Raw genomic sequence first — 21,310 nt, 5'->3', positions numbered from 1 at the left:
ACATCTGTACTGCACACAAAAGGTGGAACATCGTAATGACTTGGTAATGACAGCTAAGGCTAATGGTGTCTATGAGTGCAGTTCAGAAGTTCAAACTTTAGTGGAGTTTCAGAATACAAGTTTTAGGGTTTTGTCAGATTCTCAGTTGTCTTTCCTTTTTGTCCTCAGGTGACATTCTTATGGCATCAGCATGTTTTAGAAATGATTGGTATTGGTGCAAAGATAGATGTTTGGTTCAGTATAACTCATGAACGTAACCCAACCAGAGCTAGGCAACTAGTAAGTTACAGGATCTGGAAGCCACGTTACTTGGGAAGGAGTTGAGAAGACCAGAGATATTTGTAGTGGGGAGAATTATATGGGGGTGGGGGAGATGGATTCACCAGAGACAGAGTATCTGAGAACAGAAAGGGCTGTTTATTGAAATACTCTGCACGGGAGTGGGAGATGAGACAGGCGAGATCTGTGTGAGAGGATTTGAGACTCTCTCTTATACTCTGTTTTCTTGGGATTTCTTCCTTGGGGCGCCAGTTTGGGCCAGTTATTTGCTGGGACGTCAGATCTTGGGTATTGACCTTTGACACAGATGTGTCCTGGCTTTGCTTCCACAGTCAGACAGTGATCGGGGCTTTTTTTTTTTTTTTAAAGATTTATTTATTTATGCATACAGGAGCTGGGGCACAGACCAGAGGTGGGGGGGGGTGGTCAGGGGAGAGTATTCACCTGAGACAGAGCGGGGAGCAGAACAGGCAGACTGACTGAAACACACTGCTGAGGGTAGCAGCGGGCAAGTCAGGAGAGGTCTGCTGAGGGTAGTTCCCTGGCTGGGGATCAAACTCCTGGCAGGGGCTGAGGATAGCCTCATAGGTTGTGTCTTAACCCCTTGCGCCACCAGGGAAGCTCAGTGATCTGGTCTTAAGGCCTAGTTCCTTTAGCAACATTATCAATTCCCTTATTCAAGTCTCCCAAACCTGCCTGCTGGGCAAGGAGTGGGGACTAAGTTTTTTTTAACCTTATTAAATGGTACCTGACAAAATCATCAAACTTCTATTTGTCTTGTCTAATGTTTTTTAGATTTTTTTGGTTCCTTTAATTTTAACTGCTAAAGGATTACAGACTTCTGTGCACCAGGAAGTAATTCTTCTCCCTTTTAAATTTCAGTCTAACATTTTCACTGTTCTTTCGGGAAACTTCTCTGAAGTGTGTACTGGAAACAAGCAAAACATCCTAATTAGTTTGACAGCATTCAGTATTTCTCCTGGGAATATTCTCTCCTTTACTTTATTATTCTTAAAGCACTGTGTTTTATGCCGCCCTACATGGTGATTCAGTCATCTTACCTGCCAGATACCAAACCTCTAGAAGGCAAGACGAGGTTCCATAACTTTGCGCTGCCCCTAGTGTTCAGTGAATGCTGATGTGCCCATTTTATTTGTTTTTTTTTTTGGTTGGTGGTTTGTTTGTTCTTTTGTGGGATCCTTGCCGGCAGCTAGGGAACGAACCGAACGAACCGGCGTTGCGGAGGCTGTGGGCAGCCTTGCAGCCCAGCGCTCAACCGCTGCACCACCAGGGGAGGCCCTGATGTGCCCATTTTCACACAGGCATCTAGACTGAAGTCATAAAATTTTAGCACAAACAGGCACTTCCCCAATGAACAGTGACATTTAAGATACAACTAAGTAAAATCTATTATCAAATCTATTTTTAATAGAGGCCCTGCAGTGTTGGAGGAAAGAGCATCCTAGTCTGGGAAGTTTTCTGTGAACTATAACATGGAAGCAGTTAAAGTGGATTTCCAAATACCCCGGAAGGAAAAAATTTTAAAATGTCTAATCTGTTGTAGACAATTAAAATGTCTAATGGTCTGAGAACACTCAGAATGACTCAGTGGTTCACCGTTGGGGTCCGGGCTGATAATTCTTGATCACATGTGATAATTTCAACTCTGCCACTTAGTTTCATTCCCTGAATTTTGCACTATTGTCTTGATGGTTTTACAAACACTTACAACTCCTCGTCACTGCAGCACCCTAGAGCCTTGCCTCCTCTGGAGCATCGTCATCCTCTTTTTCTGATACCGCGCAGAATTGTTCTGCCTCCAAGAATTCAGACTGAACTGGCTGCTGAGCCCCCCATACCCCAGCTTCCTACCCCTTCCTTGTTCTTCTCATCCCTACCATACGACTCCTTTGTTCTCATAGCCCTCCCCTTATATACCCCATTCACATCCTCTGTCCGGTTCTTTATGACCTCACTGAGCCTGCTCCTCTCCCCTCCACCCAATGGTATTGTCCCTGACCTTCCTTACTGCTTGGGGTTTCCTTATTTTGTGTGCCTTTACAGTTAGTTGGCTTCCACGTTTCACAGGTGAAAAAAAGTGGTAACTTCAGGCTAATGAAGGAAACATACAGCTTTTGATTTTTCACATGAGAAACTTTATACTGGAGGGAAAGAATCAGTTCAGCATCGGAGTACTGTTAGTGTTTGCACTCCCAAAATGCTCATTCCAAAGCACACTGATGAGGTTTGGTTGGGTAGCAAAAGGAAGGAAATGTTTTCCTGAATATACCTTGTTCTGGAAAGGTTTTAAAAGATACTCATGTAAACAAATGAATGGATGTTCTCTAAAGTGGTCATTTGTAAGAAATAGGTCAGGAGCCTTGCACACCTCTCTCTTCTGCTCGCTTTCTGCGCTTTCTCCTGTAATAGAAATGGTATGTGTTAGATAGAGAACTATTTTCCAGTTAGGAATTTCTAACTTTGCAGAATTTTAGGAAGTATATTGAGCTTCTGAAATTCGTGGATGTGGTGGACGTCCATAACAGCACAGACACAGGGAGAGGATCAGGCCTCCACTGCTCGGGCACCTTCCTGCAGCAGAAATTGTATGTTTAAGCTCTTTTTGCATTTGTCTTAGCCCTTTTCTAGAAGTAGCGTCCCAATCTTGATCCTGGACAACATTAAGTACAAAAAGGTCTCTATGGAGATTTACCCCTGTATCCCACAGGTGAAAGTTCAAAGACATGCTTTCACAGCATTACTTTTTCCATTCCCAAATTTTTGGCATATTAAATAAAAGGTAGGAATGGTTTCTTACATGTTTAATTTACCCAGAGGAGTACTGGGCATTAACACTGTCATGGAAATAAGGATAAACAATGTGGGAGGAACAGAATGCCAGGTTGTGTGCTGGGGATGTGCATCTGAAAACTGCCTGAGGCTGCATCCTCAGCTGTTTCCGTGTTTACCCCTAGCTTTGTAGATGGGGAAAGGCTGGGGGGGTATCCTTGACAAGTTGGCCGCCTGGGCTTGCTTTCAACCAATGTGAACAGAAATGCAAAAGAAAACATGAAATCTGTCATATGGGAGCAGGGAGGTTGAGAGTTTATTTGCTTTCTTTTTAATGGAAAGAATACTTGGTATACCAGTGAAATTTAACCGTTTTGCAAATCCCTTTTCCCTGTCTCAAAATTAGTGAATTAAAAATATTCAAGAAGGGGCCTCCCCGGTGGTGCAGCGGTTGAGCGCTGGGTTGCGAAGCTGCCCGAAGCCTCTGCGGCGCCGGTTCGATCCCCGGCTGCTCCCCGGCCACCAGAGGAGGGTCCCACATGGCGCGCAGACCTCTCCTGCCGCCCGCTGCTCCCCTCAGCAGTGTACTTCAGTCCTTCTGCCTGCTCTGCTCCCCGCTCTGGCTCTGGTGAATTCTCTCGCCCTCCCGTGCTTCTGACTGTACCCAGTGCTTGTATAAATAAATAAATAAATCTTAAAAAAAAAAAGAAACACCAAATCTTTAAAAAAAAAAAAATATTCAAGAATTTCTTTGTAAAAGCTTTCATCCTTTCCCTTAATTTGCCCTTCTTTGGATTTGAAAGTTGTTCTAACTCTTCATAATCTAATCTCTAGCCCAAAAGTGTGGGCCCAGGCTTTGGACTGACGCACCTTGTTCAGGGCAGTCCCTGGGGTTATGGGAATCCACTGATAACCATGACTCGGGGTATTCCTCCCTCTGTGTTACAAACAGACCTCTTGAATAGTTATGATGGGAAAATAAAGGAAATGGGCTTTGCAGAATTCTAGCTCATCTTACACTCTCCCCTAACTAGTAAATGCTTTTAAGACAGTCAGTCCACAAAGATGGATGGACTGAGATAGGATGTCTTCATAGTCCAGCCAGGGGCTGAGGCTTCAGGCAGAGAGGCCACTTAACCCTTGGAAGGTTATTAGAACCTGTGGTCTGTCTCTGCCTTCACAGTTTCTGGAGCCATCCACTGGCAGAAGGCCAGTTTGAGAGCATTTGGTTCAGGTATCTAATCCTGCCCTGTGGGACAGTAGCCAGTTCTGAAGTTTCTTTTCACTTTTTCACCTTTGGTGTAATACCATCTGTTGAAAGAATAGTTGACAGGCATCTGGAAATGGAGGGAATGTAGCTTACTGAGATTACCTTTCCTAGGTCTGTGACTTACTGGGTCTCTCATGGCCTTCTGGACTTCATGTTCTGTTATTTATTCATCTCTGCCTTTGGCAAATATTAAAAATGAGAGTAGCCAACATTACTAACCACTTTACTATATTCCCAGTCACTATCCTGAACATTTGACTCCTGCAGGCCTCATCACACCTAGGACATAAGAGCTTTTATCCCTATATCCCTATCTCAACAGAGAGGTTAAATAATTTGCCCCAGGTCACACAGCTAATAAGTGGCAAAGAAGAATAAAAATCTAGATAGCCTGGGATCAGTCTTTGCATACTTAAGTAACACCCACTCTGGGCAGTACTACCAGCCTCTGCCTCAGGAGGCTAGGTGGTTAGAAGATGAAACTAAAAGATAGCCTTTCTGAAACCCAGTCTGACTGTCTTAGTCTCCCAACTATAAAAGAGTAATAGCAGCGGCTTCATTGAGCCCACTTTGCTACCTCCTTATTTTATTTTTTTAAAGATTTATTTATTTATGCACAAAGGAAGTGGGGTACAGGCCAGAGGTGCAGGGGGTGAAAGGATTCACCAGAGACAGAGTGGGGAGCAGAACAGGCAGACTGACTGAAATACACTGCTGAGGGGAGCAGTGGGCGAGTCAGGAGAGGTCAGCTGCACCATGTGGGTAGCTCCCTGGCCAGGGATTGAACTCATGCTGCAGAAGCTGCGGACAGCTTCCTAGGTTGCCGTTTAACCCCTTGCACCACCGGGGAGAACCTGTCCTTATTTTAGGTTTACACACTTCTCCCGGCTCCACAGAAAGCCAGAGCTAGATGTTGACCCTTGCCTAGTACCTCATAGTGTCTTGCCTTGAGGACAGTGGGCCAAAGCTCAGAAGATAGAGGTGTTATTTTTGAGGACTCCCCCATGCAGTCTTGAATACCGATTCTAGAGGCCAGCAGCCTCCTGCTGTGATTTCCAGCTCTCCAGCAGTCTTAAGGCCACTCTTGTCGGGGTCCAGATTTTAGGACTCCCACCTTTCTGAAAACTGTTCATCTTCTGAACATCCGTGACAATCAGACTATAGTGTGGCAAGTTCCAGAAGGGAGCAGAAGGAAGTTGAGCAAGGATTTGGCATCTTCAGGTTAATTACAGGGGGTAATAAAGACTACTCAAAAGATTTTCTGGAAAAAGATGGTCCCAAGAGCAGCAACGTTAAGTATTAGTCACAGACTAACCCAATATTTGACAGTTCTCTCCTTGGCAACGAGATGCAGTGGGGAATACAAGTGTCTTCATGGAGATTATTAGAAAAAGGAGAAGACAAACAAAAACATTCCATAAGAATGTCAAGTGCAGCAGCCCTCATCCATGGTCATGCTTGTCTGTGGTTTCAGTTACTTACTTGCCCTTTCAAAATACTATGGCAGTAAGATATCATCTTATGCAATAAGACATACCAGATTAACAGAACTTTAGTTACAATACATTGTTATAATTGTTCTATTTTATTATTGGTTATTGTTGTTAATCTCACTGTCCCTAATTTATAAAGTAAACTGTACCATGGGTAAGTGGGAATGGGGGAAAACAGTGTATGTAGGGTTCAGTAAGATCTAGTTTCAGCCAGTCTCTTGGGGACTTGGAATATAGCCCCCATGGATAAGGGGAGAGTACTGTGATGGTTAGTGCACCCACAAAAAAATGAGGCAAAAGGGGAAGAGTGTGCATATAGGGATAGGGTGGGGTACTTGATAGAAAGCCATCCTCAAGGAAGTGGTATTTGAGCAGAGACTTGAACGAAACAGGAACAAACTGTTACTGTAATTTGGGGCATAAATCCACAAGTGCCATGCCGTTTCGCCTGACTCTTGGTCCAGAGTTCTAATGATTGTCAAGGACCCCCTGAATGGTAGTGAAATTGCTAGCAGGGAGACTCAGGGCACAGTGCACTTGGTGCTCTTTCAGTATGTGTGCCAAGAGAGGTGGTTCACCTTGGCACTTCCCATTGTGCTAACGGTGCTGTTTTCTTTCTTCGTTTAGTTTGAAGGATGACCTCTAGGAAGAAAGTGTTGCTGAAGGTTATCATCCTGGGAGATTCTGGGTAAGTGTTTCTCACACATTTGAGCCAAAAAGATTGGCTTGGATTTAAACTTCACCTCTTTAGAGCCCATGCCATCCATGCTGACGTCTGCCACTTCTTTTTTGAATAGCTGTGATGTTAGGGGCCTAGATCTACCTGCTGTTTGGGGGCACAGCTGAAATTTTGAATGATGCTTTATTTTGTAACCCTTTGTTCCCTGATTTTTGGCATGGGTTGTGAAACAGCTTCAGTATTTAAACTCAACTAATAATAGTTTCATGGAATCCTTTTTTTCCAAGCTTGTGAATCAGGGGGTTCCATTTATGTAGATGTTTTGCCATTGGCATCATACCTACCAGGTGTGGGGTTTGGGGTTCACTGTATAGTAATCATGCTATTGCTCTGCCTGATTCAGCCCTGGGTTTGAAAGAACCTGGACTAGAGAACTGGGTTTTGATCCTAGATCTGCCAGTAACCAAAATCTAACTCTTTAGTAGCTAATGAAGATTATGTGGTAGGCTTTTCAGACTCAATGTCTGAAGTGACCTCTGAAAGCTTTGACTAGAATCACTACATAATGCAAAATTAGTAAGTTTATTCCAAAGTTTTTTATCTGGCTTATAAAAGGCAAGTGATTTCCTGCTGTTACTGCTGTTTCCGTCACCTCCATTACTTTTTAAAAGTCAGCATCTGTCCGGACGAGTGAGATGTAGGTCTTGTTGGTGGAATTTATTTTTTTATTTTTTAATTTTTTTTGTTGGTGGAATTTAAACTCACACTCTCTCCCCCTCCCCACCTCCTCTTGGGTTGCTTCTCCCCATGTTCCCCTTTTCCTCTCCCTGTTTGCCCCCCCCCACCCCCCCATTCCTGGTGATACTGATATGCGGTCAGAATGGAAAGTTTCTGCTGTTAGGCCTGTGATACCCAGACTTGCCTAAAAAGAATCACCAGGCCCTTGTTCAATTAAAGATTCATGACTTTTTCCCTTTAGACATTCTGATTCAGGTAACTTGTGTTAAAGAACACCACCTTAGCTATGTATCTTCTTCTAGTTCCTCTGTGTATGCAGATGAGTATGTTTCTTTGTGGGAAAGAAAATCATTGACTTTGAGGAAGGCTTTTGTATTTTCTTTAACCCTGCCCTCACTGACCTGATTACTAAAAAAAAAAATCACGATTGACTCCTGCGGAGTTTTCCTACTGAAAAACATCCCTGGAGGAGCTTATGTTGAGGTAGATTCTAGTTTACTGTTATATTGCTGCTTTTTCTGCTTTGGATTTTAAATGTTGAAGCAGCAGGTTGGCTGCCTGGTATAGAAGTCTGCTCAAAGCCAGTGGCCTCCTGTTATTACTTCCTTGAACTAAATAGCAACCGCGGGATATTTTTAGAATAGTGGAGTGATCTTACTGCTGAAGCTTCTTTTAGAAGGAGACTATTTGCTGGCATCCTTCTGGAGGGAAAAATTATACCATCTGAGTTGCCTGTACTAAAACAGCTTTTCAAATAAGAAAGTTCTCAACATCTGGCGCACATCTGTATCTTGTATTTTTATCCCAAGAGAAAGTACATGCTCAAATGAGTAATGCTGGGGAGTTTGCTGGCACCGCTCTCTGTTGTGAGGGTAGTTCCTTGTTCTCTTTCAAGACATGCAGGTTCCTTCAGAGCTATAAATGTCAACCAGTTTTCATTTCCTTCCTAATTGACTTACACTTGTGGATTTTCTTCAATTTCAGAGTTGGTAAGACATCACTCATGAACCAGTATGTGAACAAGAAATTCAGTAATCAGTACAAAGCCACAATAGGAGCAGACTTTCTGACAAAGGAGGTGATGGTGGATGACAGACTAGTTACTATGCAGGTAAGCACATGTTTCTACTTTGCCAACCAACCTGTGTTAGTTCATTCAGTATGAACCTTATTTCATGGCTAGACATTTTCCCTCCCTGATTTTCAGATCCCACTATTATATTCATGCATAATTGGCTCCAGGTAGTATACTAGATAAAATACAATACACTCCATTAAACTAGAATTTCAGGTAAACAGTAAATAATTTTTCTGTAAGTGTTTAAATATTTTGTAGAAGTACATCTCAAATATTGCATGAGACATACTAAAAAAAATTTGTTTCCCAGAGTTCAAATCTAACTGGACTTCCTGTTTGCTTGCTTGTTTGTTTGTTTACCAAATTTGGCAGTCTACAAGTCTCTGTATTCCGTGCTTTAGGCCAGAAAATCTTTGTGTCTCTTCTAGGTGGTTATAACATCCATTAAAGTATCTTCCCTGTTTTCTGACTTCTTTTAATCTGTCCTATCTGTAGCTGCCAAAGTTTTGTTTCTGTTAAGCAGGTCTAGGTTTTTCATGTATCACCTTATTTTTTCAAGGGCTTCACTTTCAACAGTTAGGATGAAATACAGATTCCTTCATAGAACTTTTTGAAAACTTTCACGTTCTGGCTACAGACTCTTCCCTTACTTTTTTCTTCTGACAGTTCTTCCAGATCATGTGCTGCTCATACAAACCTATTCTTCCATGTCACTACTTCCAGCATCTTGAAGTCTCGAACTTTTAGCCAGATGTTGTCTTTTGAAATTACTCCTCCACAACACTTATTCCTTCCTATTAAATGACAGGAGGGTAAACCTCTAGAGACAAATAGAATCCTTATCCCACTGTCGTCCTAGTAAGCCCTGGGCTCACTGCAGTGATTGAATGATACAGGTTACAGGTAGAAGTTTTTATGTGTTGACCTCAAACCGTGACAAGGTCCCAGAGTAAAAGGACTCTGGACACTTGAATCACATGTCCAGGACAGACCTAATAGGGACACACACATATACACATACCACATACATAGACATGTTTAAAATATAACCAAAGCAAGACTCTCCCTGGTGGTGCAGGGGATAAAATCTCAGTGCTATCAAGCTGTTGCCAACCATTGCAGCATGAGTTTGAGCCCCAGTCAGGGAGCTGACCCACATGGTGCAGCAGGCCTCTCCTGTCTCACCCACTGCTCCCCTTAGCAATGTATTTCAGTAGATCTGCCTGTATTGCTCCCCACTCTGTCTCTAGTGAATCCTCTCACCCCTCACACCTCTGACCTACACCCCAGCTCTCGTATGTATAAATAAATAAAAATAAATCTTTAAATGAAATATAACCAAAGTTTCAATAATCCAAGTTGACAGAAAAGGAAATTTCCAGATTACAGGAAAGATGGAACTGAAGTAAGTTTCAGGGCTCTTACCGTAGTTATTTGCAAGTTTATAACAAGGACTAGGGTTTTGTTAATCAATATGGCAGGGAATGTGCTCACACAGAGGAGGGAAAGCTGGAACAGAGAATACCGTTGGAAAAAGGGGCGTGCACAGACACTCACACTCATGTAAACCTTGGAAAGATGTGAAACCAACACGAAAAACCTCAACCCAAGGAAGTGGCAAAGCTTTTGTGTGAAATATTGGCCTGGACTTTGTCTCTTTACTTCTTTGCCGGAGAATCCCAGTCCCAATAAGCTCGTATGTGGATTCTCCGTTTATACTCTGCAGGTACAGGAGAATTTAATACAAATCCTGTTCACTCCTGGCAAAAAGTAAAGACTGAGCTATAGAAGCACTTACAACCTCAGGACAGAAGTTGAGCTTATAGCCACATGAGGAAATAAGGTACCACAAAAAATGTTCACAATGACTAGACTTTTAAAAAAAGGAATAGATACCATAACAAACAGATCACTATAAAAAATGAGGATATTAAAAACTTAGACTTCAAGAAGTGAAAAAAATCAGTCACTGAAGTATACTAAGTGACCAGTAAAAGTACATGCTGAGGGCCTCACTGGTGGAGCAAGGGGTTAAGCACAGCACTGTGAAGCTATCCGCAGCCTCTGAAGCACGAGTTCGATCCCCGGCTGGCCAGGGAGCTACCCACATGGTGTAGCAGACCTCTCCTGTCTCTCCCGCTGCTCCCTTCAGCAGTGTATTTCAGTCAGTGCCTGTTGTGCTCCCCACTCTGTCTCTGGTGAATCCTCTCACCCACTGCACCTCTGGCCTATACCCCAGTTGTTGTATGCATAAATAAATACATCTTTTTAAAAAATTAATTAATTAATTAATTTGGGGGACTTCCCTGGTGGCACAAGGGCTTAAGTCTCAGCACTATGAAGTTGTCAGCAGCCCCTGTAGCACAAGTTCGATCCCCAGCCAGGGAGCTACCCACGTGGTGTGGCAGACCTCTACTGTTTCCCCTCAGCAGTGTATCTCAGTGGATCCACCTGTTCTGTTCCCCACTCTGTCTCTGGTGAATCCTCTCACCCCCCGCACCTCTGGCCTATACCCTTGTTCTTGTATGCATAAATAAATAAACATAAATTAATTTAGGAAACTCCCCCCCCCCAAGATTGATTGATTGATTGATTGATTGATTGATTTATACAAGCACTGGGTACAGTCAGAAGTGCGGGGAGGGTGAGAGAATTCACCAGAGCCAGAGGGGAGAGCAGAGCAGGCAGACTGGACAAAGTACACTGCTGAGGGGAGCAGCGGGTGGCAGGAGAGGTCTGCGAGCCATGTGGGCCCCTCCCCGGTGGCCGGGGATCGAACTGGCGCTGCAGAGGCTGCAGGCAGCTTCACAACCCAGCGCTCAACCACTGCGCCACCAGGGAGGCCCAATTTTGGAAACTAAGAATAACCTCCCCCCCAACTTTTCACCTTTTCAATCTAAAATGTAGAAAAGGTTCTGTGTCCATGTTCATTACTAAGTTATTTATAATTTTAGAAAATTGGCAGCTATATATATTTTTAAAATCAGGAGTGAAGTGGTTTTCTGAGTTTGTTGGGCAACAATAAAGTTGTGGGCTGTTGCCAGAGTGTGTTGTGGTGTTTTGCAGAGGTGATATGGGCAAACATGCAGACTGACCTGTGGTATAAGATATTTCAGCTACATAAAACCCTCCGATGTGCACACCTCGAATAAGCCATGAGTTAATGATGATCTCAGGATGCCAGGGTTGGGTGGGTGGATGTGTGGCCTTTGTTCTGCTTATCCAACTGTTTACGTAATGTTACTTCTCTAATGAGATTTTGTTTTAATTTAGCCTACATTTATTTTTAAAATTTTCTTCCCTGCTTTCTCTTTGTAGAGTAGTTGTCTATGTCTGCTATATTTTATGACCAAGTTATTGTTGATTGCTCTTCCATGTTGGCCCCTTCTTAGGAGAAAAGGCTCGTTTTTCCACGTAGAATTACCTACTTGCTATAGGGCTTTGGAAAACTGAAGCAGCACAAAGGCAAGCATTGCCAGCCCTGCTGCTTCGCACCTGCAGTCTCAAGCCCATTTTCTCTATACTTAACATACTTTGCTTGTTGTACGGGGACAGCGCACCACATAGTCCTCCTGCAGATAGAATAAGTGACGTTGAATTGGTTTTATTGCCCTTCACCCTTCCTCACTGCCTTCTGGTTCTCCTGACTGGCTGTTTTCTTTACCCAGTGGTCTGAGCGCTGCCGTGCAACATGTGGACATTCATGATAGCCTGCTTCTGCAGTCAGGACTGACCTCCAATGGCCACTAGGACACATTCTGTTTCAGAAAGCTGCTTCCAGGCCTCCCTGGTGGCGCAGCGGTTGAGCGCTGGGTTGCGAAGCTGCCTGCAGCCTCTGCAGTGCCAGTTCAATCCCCAGCTGCTCCCCGGCCACCGGAGGAGAGTCCCACATGGCGCGCAGACCTCTCCTGCCGCCCGCTGCTCCCCTCAGCAGTGTACTTTGGTCCTTCTGCCTGCTCTGCTCCCCGCTCTGGCTCTGGTGAATTCTCTCACCCTCCTGCGCTTCTGACTGTACCCAGTGCATGTATAAATAAATAAAAATAAATCTTTAAAAAAACAAACTAATAACAACAACAACAAAAAAAAGAAAGCCACTTCCTATAGTGATATTTGCAGGTCGTGGGTCGCATTTCCTGAGAGTGGAATGGGCTGCTAAGATCGGCGTCCTGCCCTCAGACCTGTGTTCCTTAGTCTGTCCCGTCAATCATGTTGTCCGGGACTGACATGTGCTGATTGTGCAGGAAGGAAAGAACTAAAATGGGTTTCTCAGAACTGCCCCTGGTGGAAGCAACCTTTGGGCTTTTGGAATCGTTATTCAACAAAAGGCTGAAATGTGCACACTCTGCTTGACTGACAGTGGGACCACAGATGGCTCCTTCCAGCCTGTCCTTACCTTGGCCTGTTCTTGGCTGATTGGTCTGTGAGCCAGAGTTTCGTCTTTGTAGTCACACTGTTTTAATAGATGTTCTTTAAGGGGCTCTAATGCTGCCATTTCCAGGCTTTTATACAGTTTTTAAGTTCTAACTCTGCTCCTGCTCCTGTTTGTCACTATGTCATTTGAACTGGCCCCCAAGAGTAAACAAAACCATCTGGGTTTGCATGTTATGTTTTCGTATTCCTTTTGGAAAACATTTTGGGACATGTTTTAGACAACTTAAATTTTACATAACTGTGTTCCCATATGGCCTTCTGGATCAAAAAAACCAAAGAGATCTAACACCCCAAAATTCAAGACTCCGTGTCAGCCTCCTCACACACTGACAAGTTCTTAGTCAGGGTTGTTTTGGATGCTCTGGTGTTGAAATTCCTGAACTGAAGTTACTTGTCTGTGTGTGCCCCTCATGCACCCCATTTCGTGCAGCACCTCCAGGAATAAATGCTTTGTCTCACACAGATCTGGGACACAGCAGGACAGGAACGGTTCCAGTCTCTTGGCGTGGCCTTCTACAGAGGTGCAGACTGCTGCGTCCTGGTGTTTGACGTGACTGCCCCCAATACCTTCAAAACCCTTGATAGTTGGAGGGATGAGTTTCTCATTCAGGCCAGTCCCCGTGATCCGGAAAACTTCCCCTTCGTTGTGTTGGGAAACAAGATTGACCTCGAAAACAGACAAGTAAGTGCTAATGATGGCAGGAAGCATATATTAGTATGATTACTGAGTCTTAGAATGGGCCTTCTTTTAAAAGCAGCCGCTGACTTTCAGGTGACAGGTGCTGTTTTTAGCTCTGATTTGGTAAAAAGCAGCTGCCTCGAGTACTTGGCTGCTTGGCATGTCTGCAGTGTGTGCCATGTCTGACGAGGCTCTGAAGGTGCACGTTTGGGCCAGCTGCCTTGGAGAGTCCGGACCCAGGAGGCCCCCAGCCAGCTGTGACTTTGGGCCCTTGCCTTTGCCCTCTGCGCCTCAGTTCTCTTTCTGACTTGAAAGAAAGGAGTTAGGTTCCTTCTTTCTCAGGTGCCCACTCAGCACCTAAGGACTGGTTTGGATCTCCACGTGTGCCAAAGATCGCTTCAGGTAAAGTTGCTCTTGTTTACGCTCAAATAACATTTCTCTCAGGAACACAGCCACTTTGATTAATTATAGCCAGAGTTTTTTCTGCTGACCTTTTTTCTCTTTTCCTAAGTGATTTAGGTGAGGGAAGGAATTACAGTATGAGAGGCAGGGGTGCCAGTGACAGCTGCAGAATTCTGTGGTGACAGGCTGTGTAGCACAGGTGATGTAATGTTAGCAGCAGCATGGAAGGGACTGCAGACTTCAAGGTCAAGCTGCCAGGCGTTTGGACCTCTGAGGCCCCAGAAGAGAAGATTCATTTCTTACTGGGCTGACTTTTCCCTTTACATGTTGCTGATAAATGTAGGTTAAGGTCAGATGTGTAAGTGTAGGTGAGAGTCTGGGCTTGCGTCCTAACTATACTACACAGCCCCACTAGGTGTCCTTGAATGGGTCTGCAGCTCTCTCCCTCCCCTCTAGGGCCTCTCGGCTATGTCTGCCCCCTGCAGGTAATGCAGGTTACATGGGGGGGGGGGGCTGATTCTGAGGTCCAGGTGGCTAGCGGTACTAGCTCTGTTATGAACACCCATGCGCCCTGCTTTTTCTTCCAGGTGGCCACAAAGCGGGCACAGGCCTGGTGCTACAGCAAAAACAACATTCCCTACTTTGAGACCAGTGCCAAGGAGGCCATCAACGTGGAGCAAGCGTTTCAGACGATTGCACGGAATGCACTTAAACAGGTGGGTCTCTGACAACTGTCTGGCTCCCTCTGGTGATTGACCATCGGCACAGTTTCTGCCTGATTTCCTTGTCCTGAATCTTCTTTCCAAGCTGACTCTTCCCATGTAGCCAGAAAAACTATGTTTATCTGGGAAGTTAACTTCCGGAAATGACACTTGTTTGAGAATCATCTAAAAGATAAAGAGGCAGGGAAGACTTGAACTGGCGCCACCCTTCTTGACTGGGTTTGTTCTTAATTCTGTGCAAGCTTACTGGAAGATCAGGCCATTAGGAAACCCTGGTCAGATAGTTCCTTCTATTTACGGAGGGAGAAATTTGTATCCAGATCCCACCTCCAGTCCTCATCCTTAGATAAAGTTTTTTTTTTTTTCATCACATCCGTGCCTCCATCCTCTCAGCAGCAAAATAAGAACACCTGCTTTACAGACAAGTTGTAGAGATTAGGTGAGATGGACTGACTTTTGTCGTTCTCATAAATGGTTACATCTCATCACCAGACACATTAGCTTGACTAATGTATGCCGAGAATAAATTTTCCTGCATCTTCTCTAAAACAGTTACTTGTTGGTACACTTGAATTAAAGTCTCTTGATTCAGCACATTGAGGCCCTTGAGTTAAGGCAAGGTACACCAGGGTCATTAGTGCCCTGTGGTGGTCCATATGTGTGTGCTGGGGTGGGGTGCAGGTGAGGTACACATCAGGTGGATGTAGAGAACATTTGAAGGAGCACATGCCTGGTGGCTGTAAAGGGCCAGGCAGCTTCTGCTAGCTACAGAAACCTAGGTTTATGGAAGGAAGTCCCTCTGAGATACATTGATAACAGTGGTAAGAAAGTGACCAAGCAGCAGACCTGGGGCTTTTTTTTTTTTTTTTTTTTTTTTTTTTTTAAAGATTTATTTATTTATGCATGCATGCAAGAGCTGGGGTACAGGCCAGAGATGCAGGGGGTGAGAGGACTTTCCCCTCTCCTTTTAGCCCACCCTCACAGCTAGATGAATAACCTAGTGGATTTCCTAATATAAATTGCATGGGAATCAAAATCTGTGTAGGGAGTGGTTTTTCACCAGTTACCTGTTGACTGGTATTGGAGTTTTCCTGTCTGTTGCTCTCCCTATAGCTTTATTATGATGTCTTCATTTCTGTGAGCTAGCCTCAGGAGTAGGATTGTTAGATTGAAAGGTATATGTGCCTTGTTGAGAGATGATGCCACATCCCTTTCCCCAAGGGCAGCGTTGCTCCAGAGTCCTCTATAACCATTCTACCAGCAAGCGGCGGCCTCATCTCTAACTCCACCGACACCCTGTGGTCTTCAGGTGTGTAGCAGTCACCTTCACAGCTGCTGGTCCTCTCAGCCCTCTTTCCTCAGGCTTGGCACTTCGTGCTTCCTCTGCTGCAGACGGCAGTACGCCGCACTGGCGTAGACACCCAGTATTTTCTCTGAGCTACTTGTGAATTGACATGAACCTCACCTGCATTGCAATTGAGTTTTTCCAACTCTGCCATCTGGTGAAATAGTCTTAGGCATTAAAAAAAGAAGGAGAAAAGGCAGTTTTAGTCAATTATGCCATTTAAAATTTCTGGGTTTCCTGTGTGTGGATTACATGTTGTCTCATTGAACTGGAATTTATTTTGGTTTTTATCAGAGGGGTTTTCCTTTTTCTTTCAGAGGGAAAACCAGTTGTTTCAATTAGCAGCTAGTGGTTAAACCGCTTTCCCTGTTGGACTGAAATATTACCTTTGTTGTATTAAATGTCCGTGTTACTGGGATCTAGTTCTGGTCTCCCCAAACTGTTTTAGTGGGTGTGTGTGTTCCTTGCCTGGATCATCCTGACTTGACTGTTTTCAATTTTATGGTCTTAATTCTGGTAAGATGTTTCCCTTCACTACTCTTTTTTGTGTTTTTTGTTGTTGTTGCTGCTATTTTGGTGCATTTTCCATTTAGAATCAGAGTTCCATTAATCCCAAAATAAAACACTATTGAGATCCTGACTGGCATTGCATTATAGCTGTTATATTAGTCAGCTCTGGCTTCTATAACAAATGACTGCAGATTGGGTGGATTAAACAACAGACATTTATTTCTTCACAGTTCAAGGGGCCAGAAGTCCACAATTAGGTTGCCAGCAAATTATTTTTTTTAGTGAAGCGGCTCTCTTCCCAGCTTGCACACTGCCCCCTTCTTCCTGTATCCTCATGGCCTTTCTTTTTTTTTTTTTTTAATGAGGCATGAGTTTTTATTTATTTATTTATTTGTTTGTTTATACATGCACTGGGTACAGTCAGAAGCGCGGGAGGGTGAGAGAATTCACCAGAGCCAGAGCGGGGAGCAGAGCAGGCAGAAGGACCAAAGTACACTGCTGAGGGGAGCAGCGGGCGGCAGGAGAGGTCTGCGCGCCATGTGGGACCCTCCTGTGGTGGCCGGGGAGTAGCCGGGGATCGAACCGGCGCCGCAGAGGCCGCAGAGGCTTCGCAACCCAGCGCTCAACCGCTGCGCCACCGGGGAGGCCCCTCATGGCCTTTCTTTTATGGATGTATGCACACAGACTCACACACACCGTGAGTGAGCACGCACAAGCTCTCTGGTGTCTCACATAAGACTAATCTTGTCATTTATTTATTTTTAAAAAGATTTATTTATTTATGCATATAAGAACTGGGGTTCAGGCCAGAGGTGTGGGGGGTGTGTGATAGGCTTCACCAGAGACAGAGTGGGGAACAGAACAGGCAGATTGACCAAAGTACACTGCTGAGGGGAGCAGCGGGTGAGTCAGGAGAGGTCTGCTGTGCCATGTGGGTAGCTCCCTTGCCAGGGAACAATCTCGTGCTGCAGAGGCTGCGGACAGCTTCATAGGTTGCATCTTAAGGCCTTGCGCCACCAGGGAGTCCCTCATTCATTTATTTTTAAAGATTGATTTTTATTTATTTATGCATAGAAGAACTGGGGATGTAGGCCAGAGGTGCAGGGGGGTGTGGCGGTGAGGGGGTTCACCAGAGACAGAGTGGGGAGCAGAACAGGTAGATCTACTGAAATACACTGCTGAGGGGAGCAGTGGGTGAGACAGGAGAGGTCTGCTTCGCCATGTGGGTCTCCTGGCGGCGGGGGATCAAACTCATGCTGCAGTGGTTGGCAATAGATTCATAGTGCTGAGACTTTAACCCCTGCACCACCAGGGAGACCCCCAGGGCTGATTTAACCTTAATTTCTTTATCCAAATATAGCCACTTGAGGGAGGGTGAGTTAAACATAACAGCTATCATTTCAGGTCTTGTGTTTGTTGTTTTGTTTTATTTTATTTTAAAGATTTATTTATGCATATAAGAACTGGGTACAGGCCAAAGGTGTGGGGGGGTGAGAGAATTCACCAGAGACAGACAGGGGAACAGAACAGACAGACTTACTGAAATACACTGCTGAGGGGAGCAGTGGGCGAGTCAGGAAAGGTCTGCTGTGCCATGTGGGTAGCTCCTGACCGGGGATCGAACTCCTGCTGCAGTGGCTGCGGATAGCTTCATAGGTTGCATCTTAACCCCTTGCGCCACCCGGGAGGCCCCGTTTGGTTTTGTTTTTTTTTTTAAATCCTTCACTAGGATCTTAAAATTTTTCACAACCTTTGCCTTTCATATTAAATATATTTCTAGGTGCTGATGGGGATGTAAAAATGGTGCAGTCACTTTGGCAAATAGGCCATTCCTTAAAAATGTAAACATAGAGTTTCCATATGACTCAGCAGTTACACTCTGTATACCCAAGCAAAATGAAAACTTGTTCACACAAAAACTTGTTCATGAGTGTTCTAGCAGCATTATTCATAGGAGCAGAAAAGTGGAAATAACCCAAATGTCCATCAACTGAAATGTCCAGAATAGATAAGTCTTTTGTGACAGAAAGTAGACAAGTGGTTGCCGAGATCTTGGGAGGTGGAGTGGTGGCTGCTGTGGGCACAGGGTTCTCTTTGTCATGATAAAAAAATGTTCTGGAATTCTGAGTTCTTCTTCAACAAAACTATACTGTAAATTATGTATTCATAGAATATTTTTGTTTTTGTAACAATTGTGAATAGAATCACTTTTCCTAGAAAGCTTTTAATGAATAGCAACATTCCCTGCTTTACCTCCAGGCGCTGGAGCATTTCCTGGCACGCAGGTGCTCAATGTTGAAGTACAGATGGGAGGTAGAAACCCACCCTTCACTAGAAAGCAGACATCCTTTTAAATTGACCACACTGCCCGTGACCTCTCTCCCCAGAGCATGATAAAATTCACCCGCAGCTGGTTTCTTAGCGTGCTGCATTTGCAGACCGAATTCTCCTAAACCTCTGAAAGAAGAGAAAATGGACCCCCAGTCCAGAAAAACGAGTGGCAAATAGGAAACTGGAGGGCTGTTTTGGGAACTGAGAGGGTAACTAGTGACCTTGTAGAAATGTTAAATAAGGGTTGTCCAAAATCCAGGCCACGTAAGGTCTGATTTCCTAGGCGGCCCATACAGAAAGCATCTGTGAGCTGACAGGGCCCCAGCCCCGCCATCTGATGGCAAATGTGAGTTGGATTCTGTCCTTCCTGCTCACTGTCTGTTGTTACTCTTCCTGCTCATTTTTCTCTTCAGGATCCCCGGGGCATATCACAAAACCTGTCTTCCTCTCTTGCTCAGCCTTTCAGGGTTGAGCAACCCTGCCAGAGCCCTCCCTTCTTTGCTCTGTCTGCCCCCATGATCCGCACCCACCGAGCCAGGTGCCACTCAGGACTGGAGCGGAGTGTAGGAATGCTTCCATGCCTTGAGTAACGACCCTTTCTCTCCCTGTCCAGGAAACGGAGGTGGAGCTGTACAATGAATTCCCTGAACCCATCAAACTGGATAAGAATGACCGGGCCAAGGCCTCCACGGAGAGCTGCAGTTGCTGAAGGGGCAGTGAAAGCAGAGCACAGAGTCCTTCACAGACCAAGAACACACTTAGGCCTTCCAACACAAGTCCCTCTCCTCTTCCAAACAGAACATAAAGTGATCTCTCCTTTCCAGTTGCCAAAAGAAACCCCTCCACACAGCACACATGCAGTGCACACACACAGACCTGACACAAGCAGACAGACTCCAGTCCATACCCACGATGGCTGCGTTGGGGTCTGTCCACCACGTCGGCCTGGCATGCGGCAGGACAGCCCACTGTAGAAATCGCTCTGGTGTGGAGTTGGCATCAGAAGCTTATTCTTTTTGTCCACTGGAGAGAGAGAACTGTTTACAGTTAATCTGTGTCTGATTAGTTACCTGATTTTTTTAACGGTCTTGTGATCTTTTTACCCCTTCCCCCGACCCCCCCCCCCCCCCACCGTGAAGGCTGCCACTTGGGAAGGCTGGTGCCCCATGCTTCATTACAGGCTCACACCCAGTCTGATCAGGCTGAGTTTTGTATGTATCTGTTAATGCTTGTTACTTTTAACTAATCAGATCTTTTTACAGTATCCATTTATTATGTAATGCTTCTTAGAAAAAAATCTTATAGTACATGTTAATATATGCAACCAATTAAAAATGTATAAATTAGTGTAAGAAATTCTTGGATTATGTGTTTAAGTCCTATAATGCAGGCATATAAGATGGAGGGTTGAACCCTGACTGGATTGCAGATTGTTAGCAACTCAGAATTCAGAAATCCAGCTAGAGGCAGTATTCTGTACAGTAGACACAAGAATTATGTACGCCTTTTATCAAAGACTTAAGAGCCAAAAAGCTTTTCATCTCTCCAGGGGGGAAACTGTCTAGTTCCCTGCTGTATCTAAATTTTCCAGAAGGTTGATTTGCATAATACAGTGGTATGTGCAATGGATAAATGGCTGTTGTTTCAGAAATTAAAATTCATTTTTCTTTTTTTTTTTTTTTCCTGCTCCACACTTCAAAACACCCGTTAGATCAGCATCCTACTTGTAAGCGGGAAAGGAAACTCCTAACAGACCTGTCCTTAGTGATTTTACCTTTGTTCTAGAAGGCACTCCTTTTCAAGGTTGTGGTATCCTTAGGTTAGCAAACCTTTTTCTCTTTTTCCCCTCGATGGCCCAGGATTGCGCCTCATTGATTAACCTGTTTCTTTGGTATGGAATCCGGCAGCAGTTTTGCCGCCTCCCTAGGATCTGCCCCTACATTGTAGCTTGCTTAATGGAGCACTTCCCCTTTTCCAGAGGTCTGCATTCTAGGGTGTGGGCCGAGTTCTTCTGTAAAGAGATGAGCGTGATGCCAATAAAATGTAACAAGAACAAAGATGATCTGCTTTTGCCCTGTCTTTTTTCCTTCTTCCAGACCCTTGGCTCAGTAGAGACCATGTTAGGTAATCAGAGCCATGCTTCATCAAGCAGAAGAGCCCTTCATAACTGGGCAGGTGCGGGGCTTTGAGGCAGAAAGGCTTCTCATAGCCCCATAGTTTTTGGTTTTTGACTGAAACAAATTTTATAAAATTGGTTCTAGGTGGCACCTATTCATTTCCAGCTAGTGACTTATATACTGGAATACAAGGCCCCACTGCTAAGTCTCTCTCGCGTGAAAAATCAGCACAAAAACCTGTCCCTAGTTATTGTTTTTTTTGAATGAAGTGTTGGGGGAGGTAAATAGGAACCCCAAACAGAAAGCATTGTCCTCATAGAGGAGCAGCCACAAACTGCTGGTGACCTATGGGCTATGCGTAGCCTGTAAGTATAACTGTAACTTAGCCCTTGTGTTATTTTGATTTTTAATAGATCTAGTTGCTCACAGTTAGATATCACATAGTT

The 21,310-nt window shown here is 44.6% G+C and overlaps 1 protein-coding gene across 1 annotated transcript in view; it reads left to right on the top strand.

Annotated features, from left to right (window-relative positions):
- The window catches only part of RAB7A (RAB7A, member RAS oncogene family), a 49,663-nt gene extending 29,797 nt beyond the window's left edge, over window positions 1–19,866 (top strand). The window contains exons 2-6 of the mRNA XM_037524035.1: window positions 6,460–6,520; window positions 8,234–8,360; window positions 13,222–13,440; window positions 14,427–14,555; window positions 19,361–19,866. Of these exons, the coding sequence (XP_037379932.1) occupies window positions 6,468–6,520; window positions 8,234–8,360; window positions 13,222–13,440; window positions 14,427–14,555; window positions 19,361–19,456 (624 nt within the window). The 5' untranslated portion in view covers window positions 6,460–6,467 and the 3' untranslated portion in view covers window positions 19,457–19,866. The remainder of the gene's footprint in view (window positions 1–6,459; window positions 6,521–8,233; window positions 8,361–13,221; window positions 13,441–14,426; window positions 14,556–19,360) is intronic.
- The last annotated feature ends 1,444 nt before the right edge of the window (window positions 19,867–21,310 follow it).

The sequence above is a fragment of the Talpa occidentalis genome, unplaced genomic scaffold (genome assembly GCF_014898055.3).
Source record: "Talpa occidentalis isolate TD23 unplaced genomic scaffold, MPIMG_talOcc4v2.1 talOcc4.10, whole genome shotgun sequence".
Lineage (NCBI taxonomy): Eukaryota > Metazoa > Chordata > Mammalia > Eulipotyphla > Talpidae > Talpa > Talpa occidentalis.
Note: the sequence above shows the minus strand (reverse complement) of the source record. Positions and strands in the feature narration are given on the sequence as shown.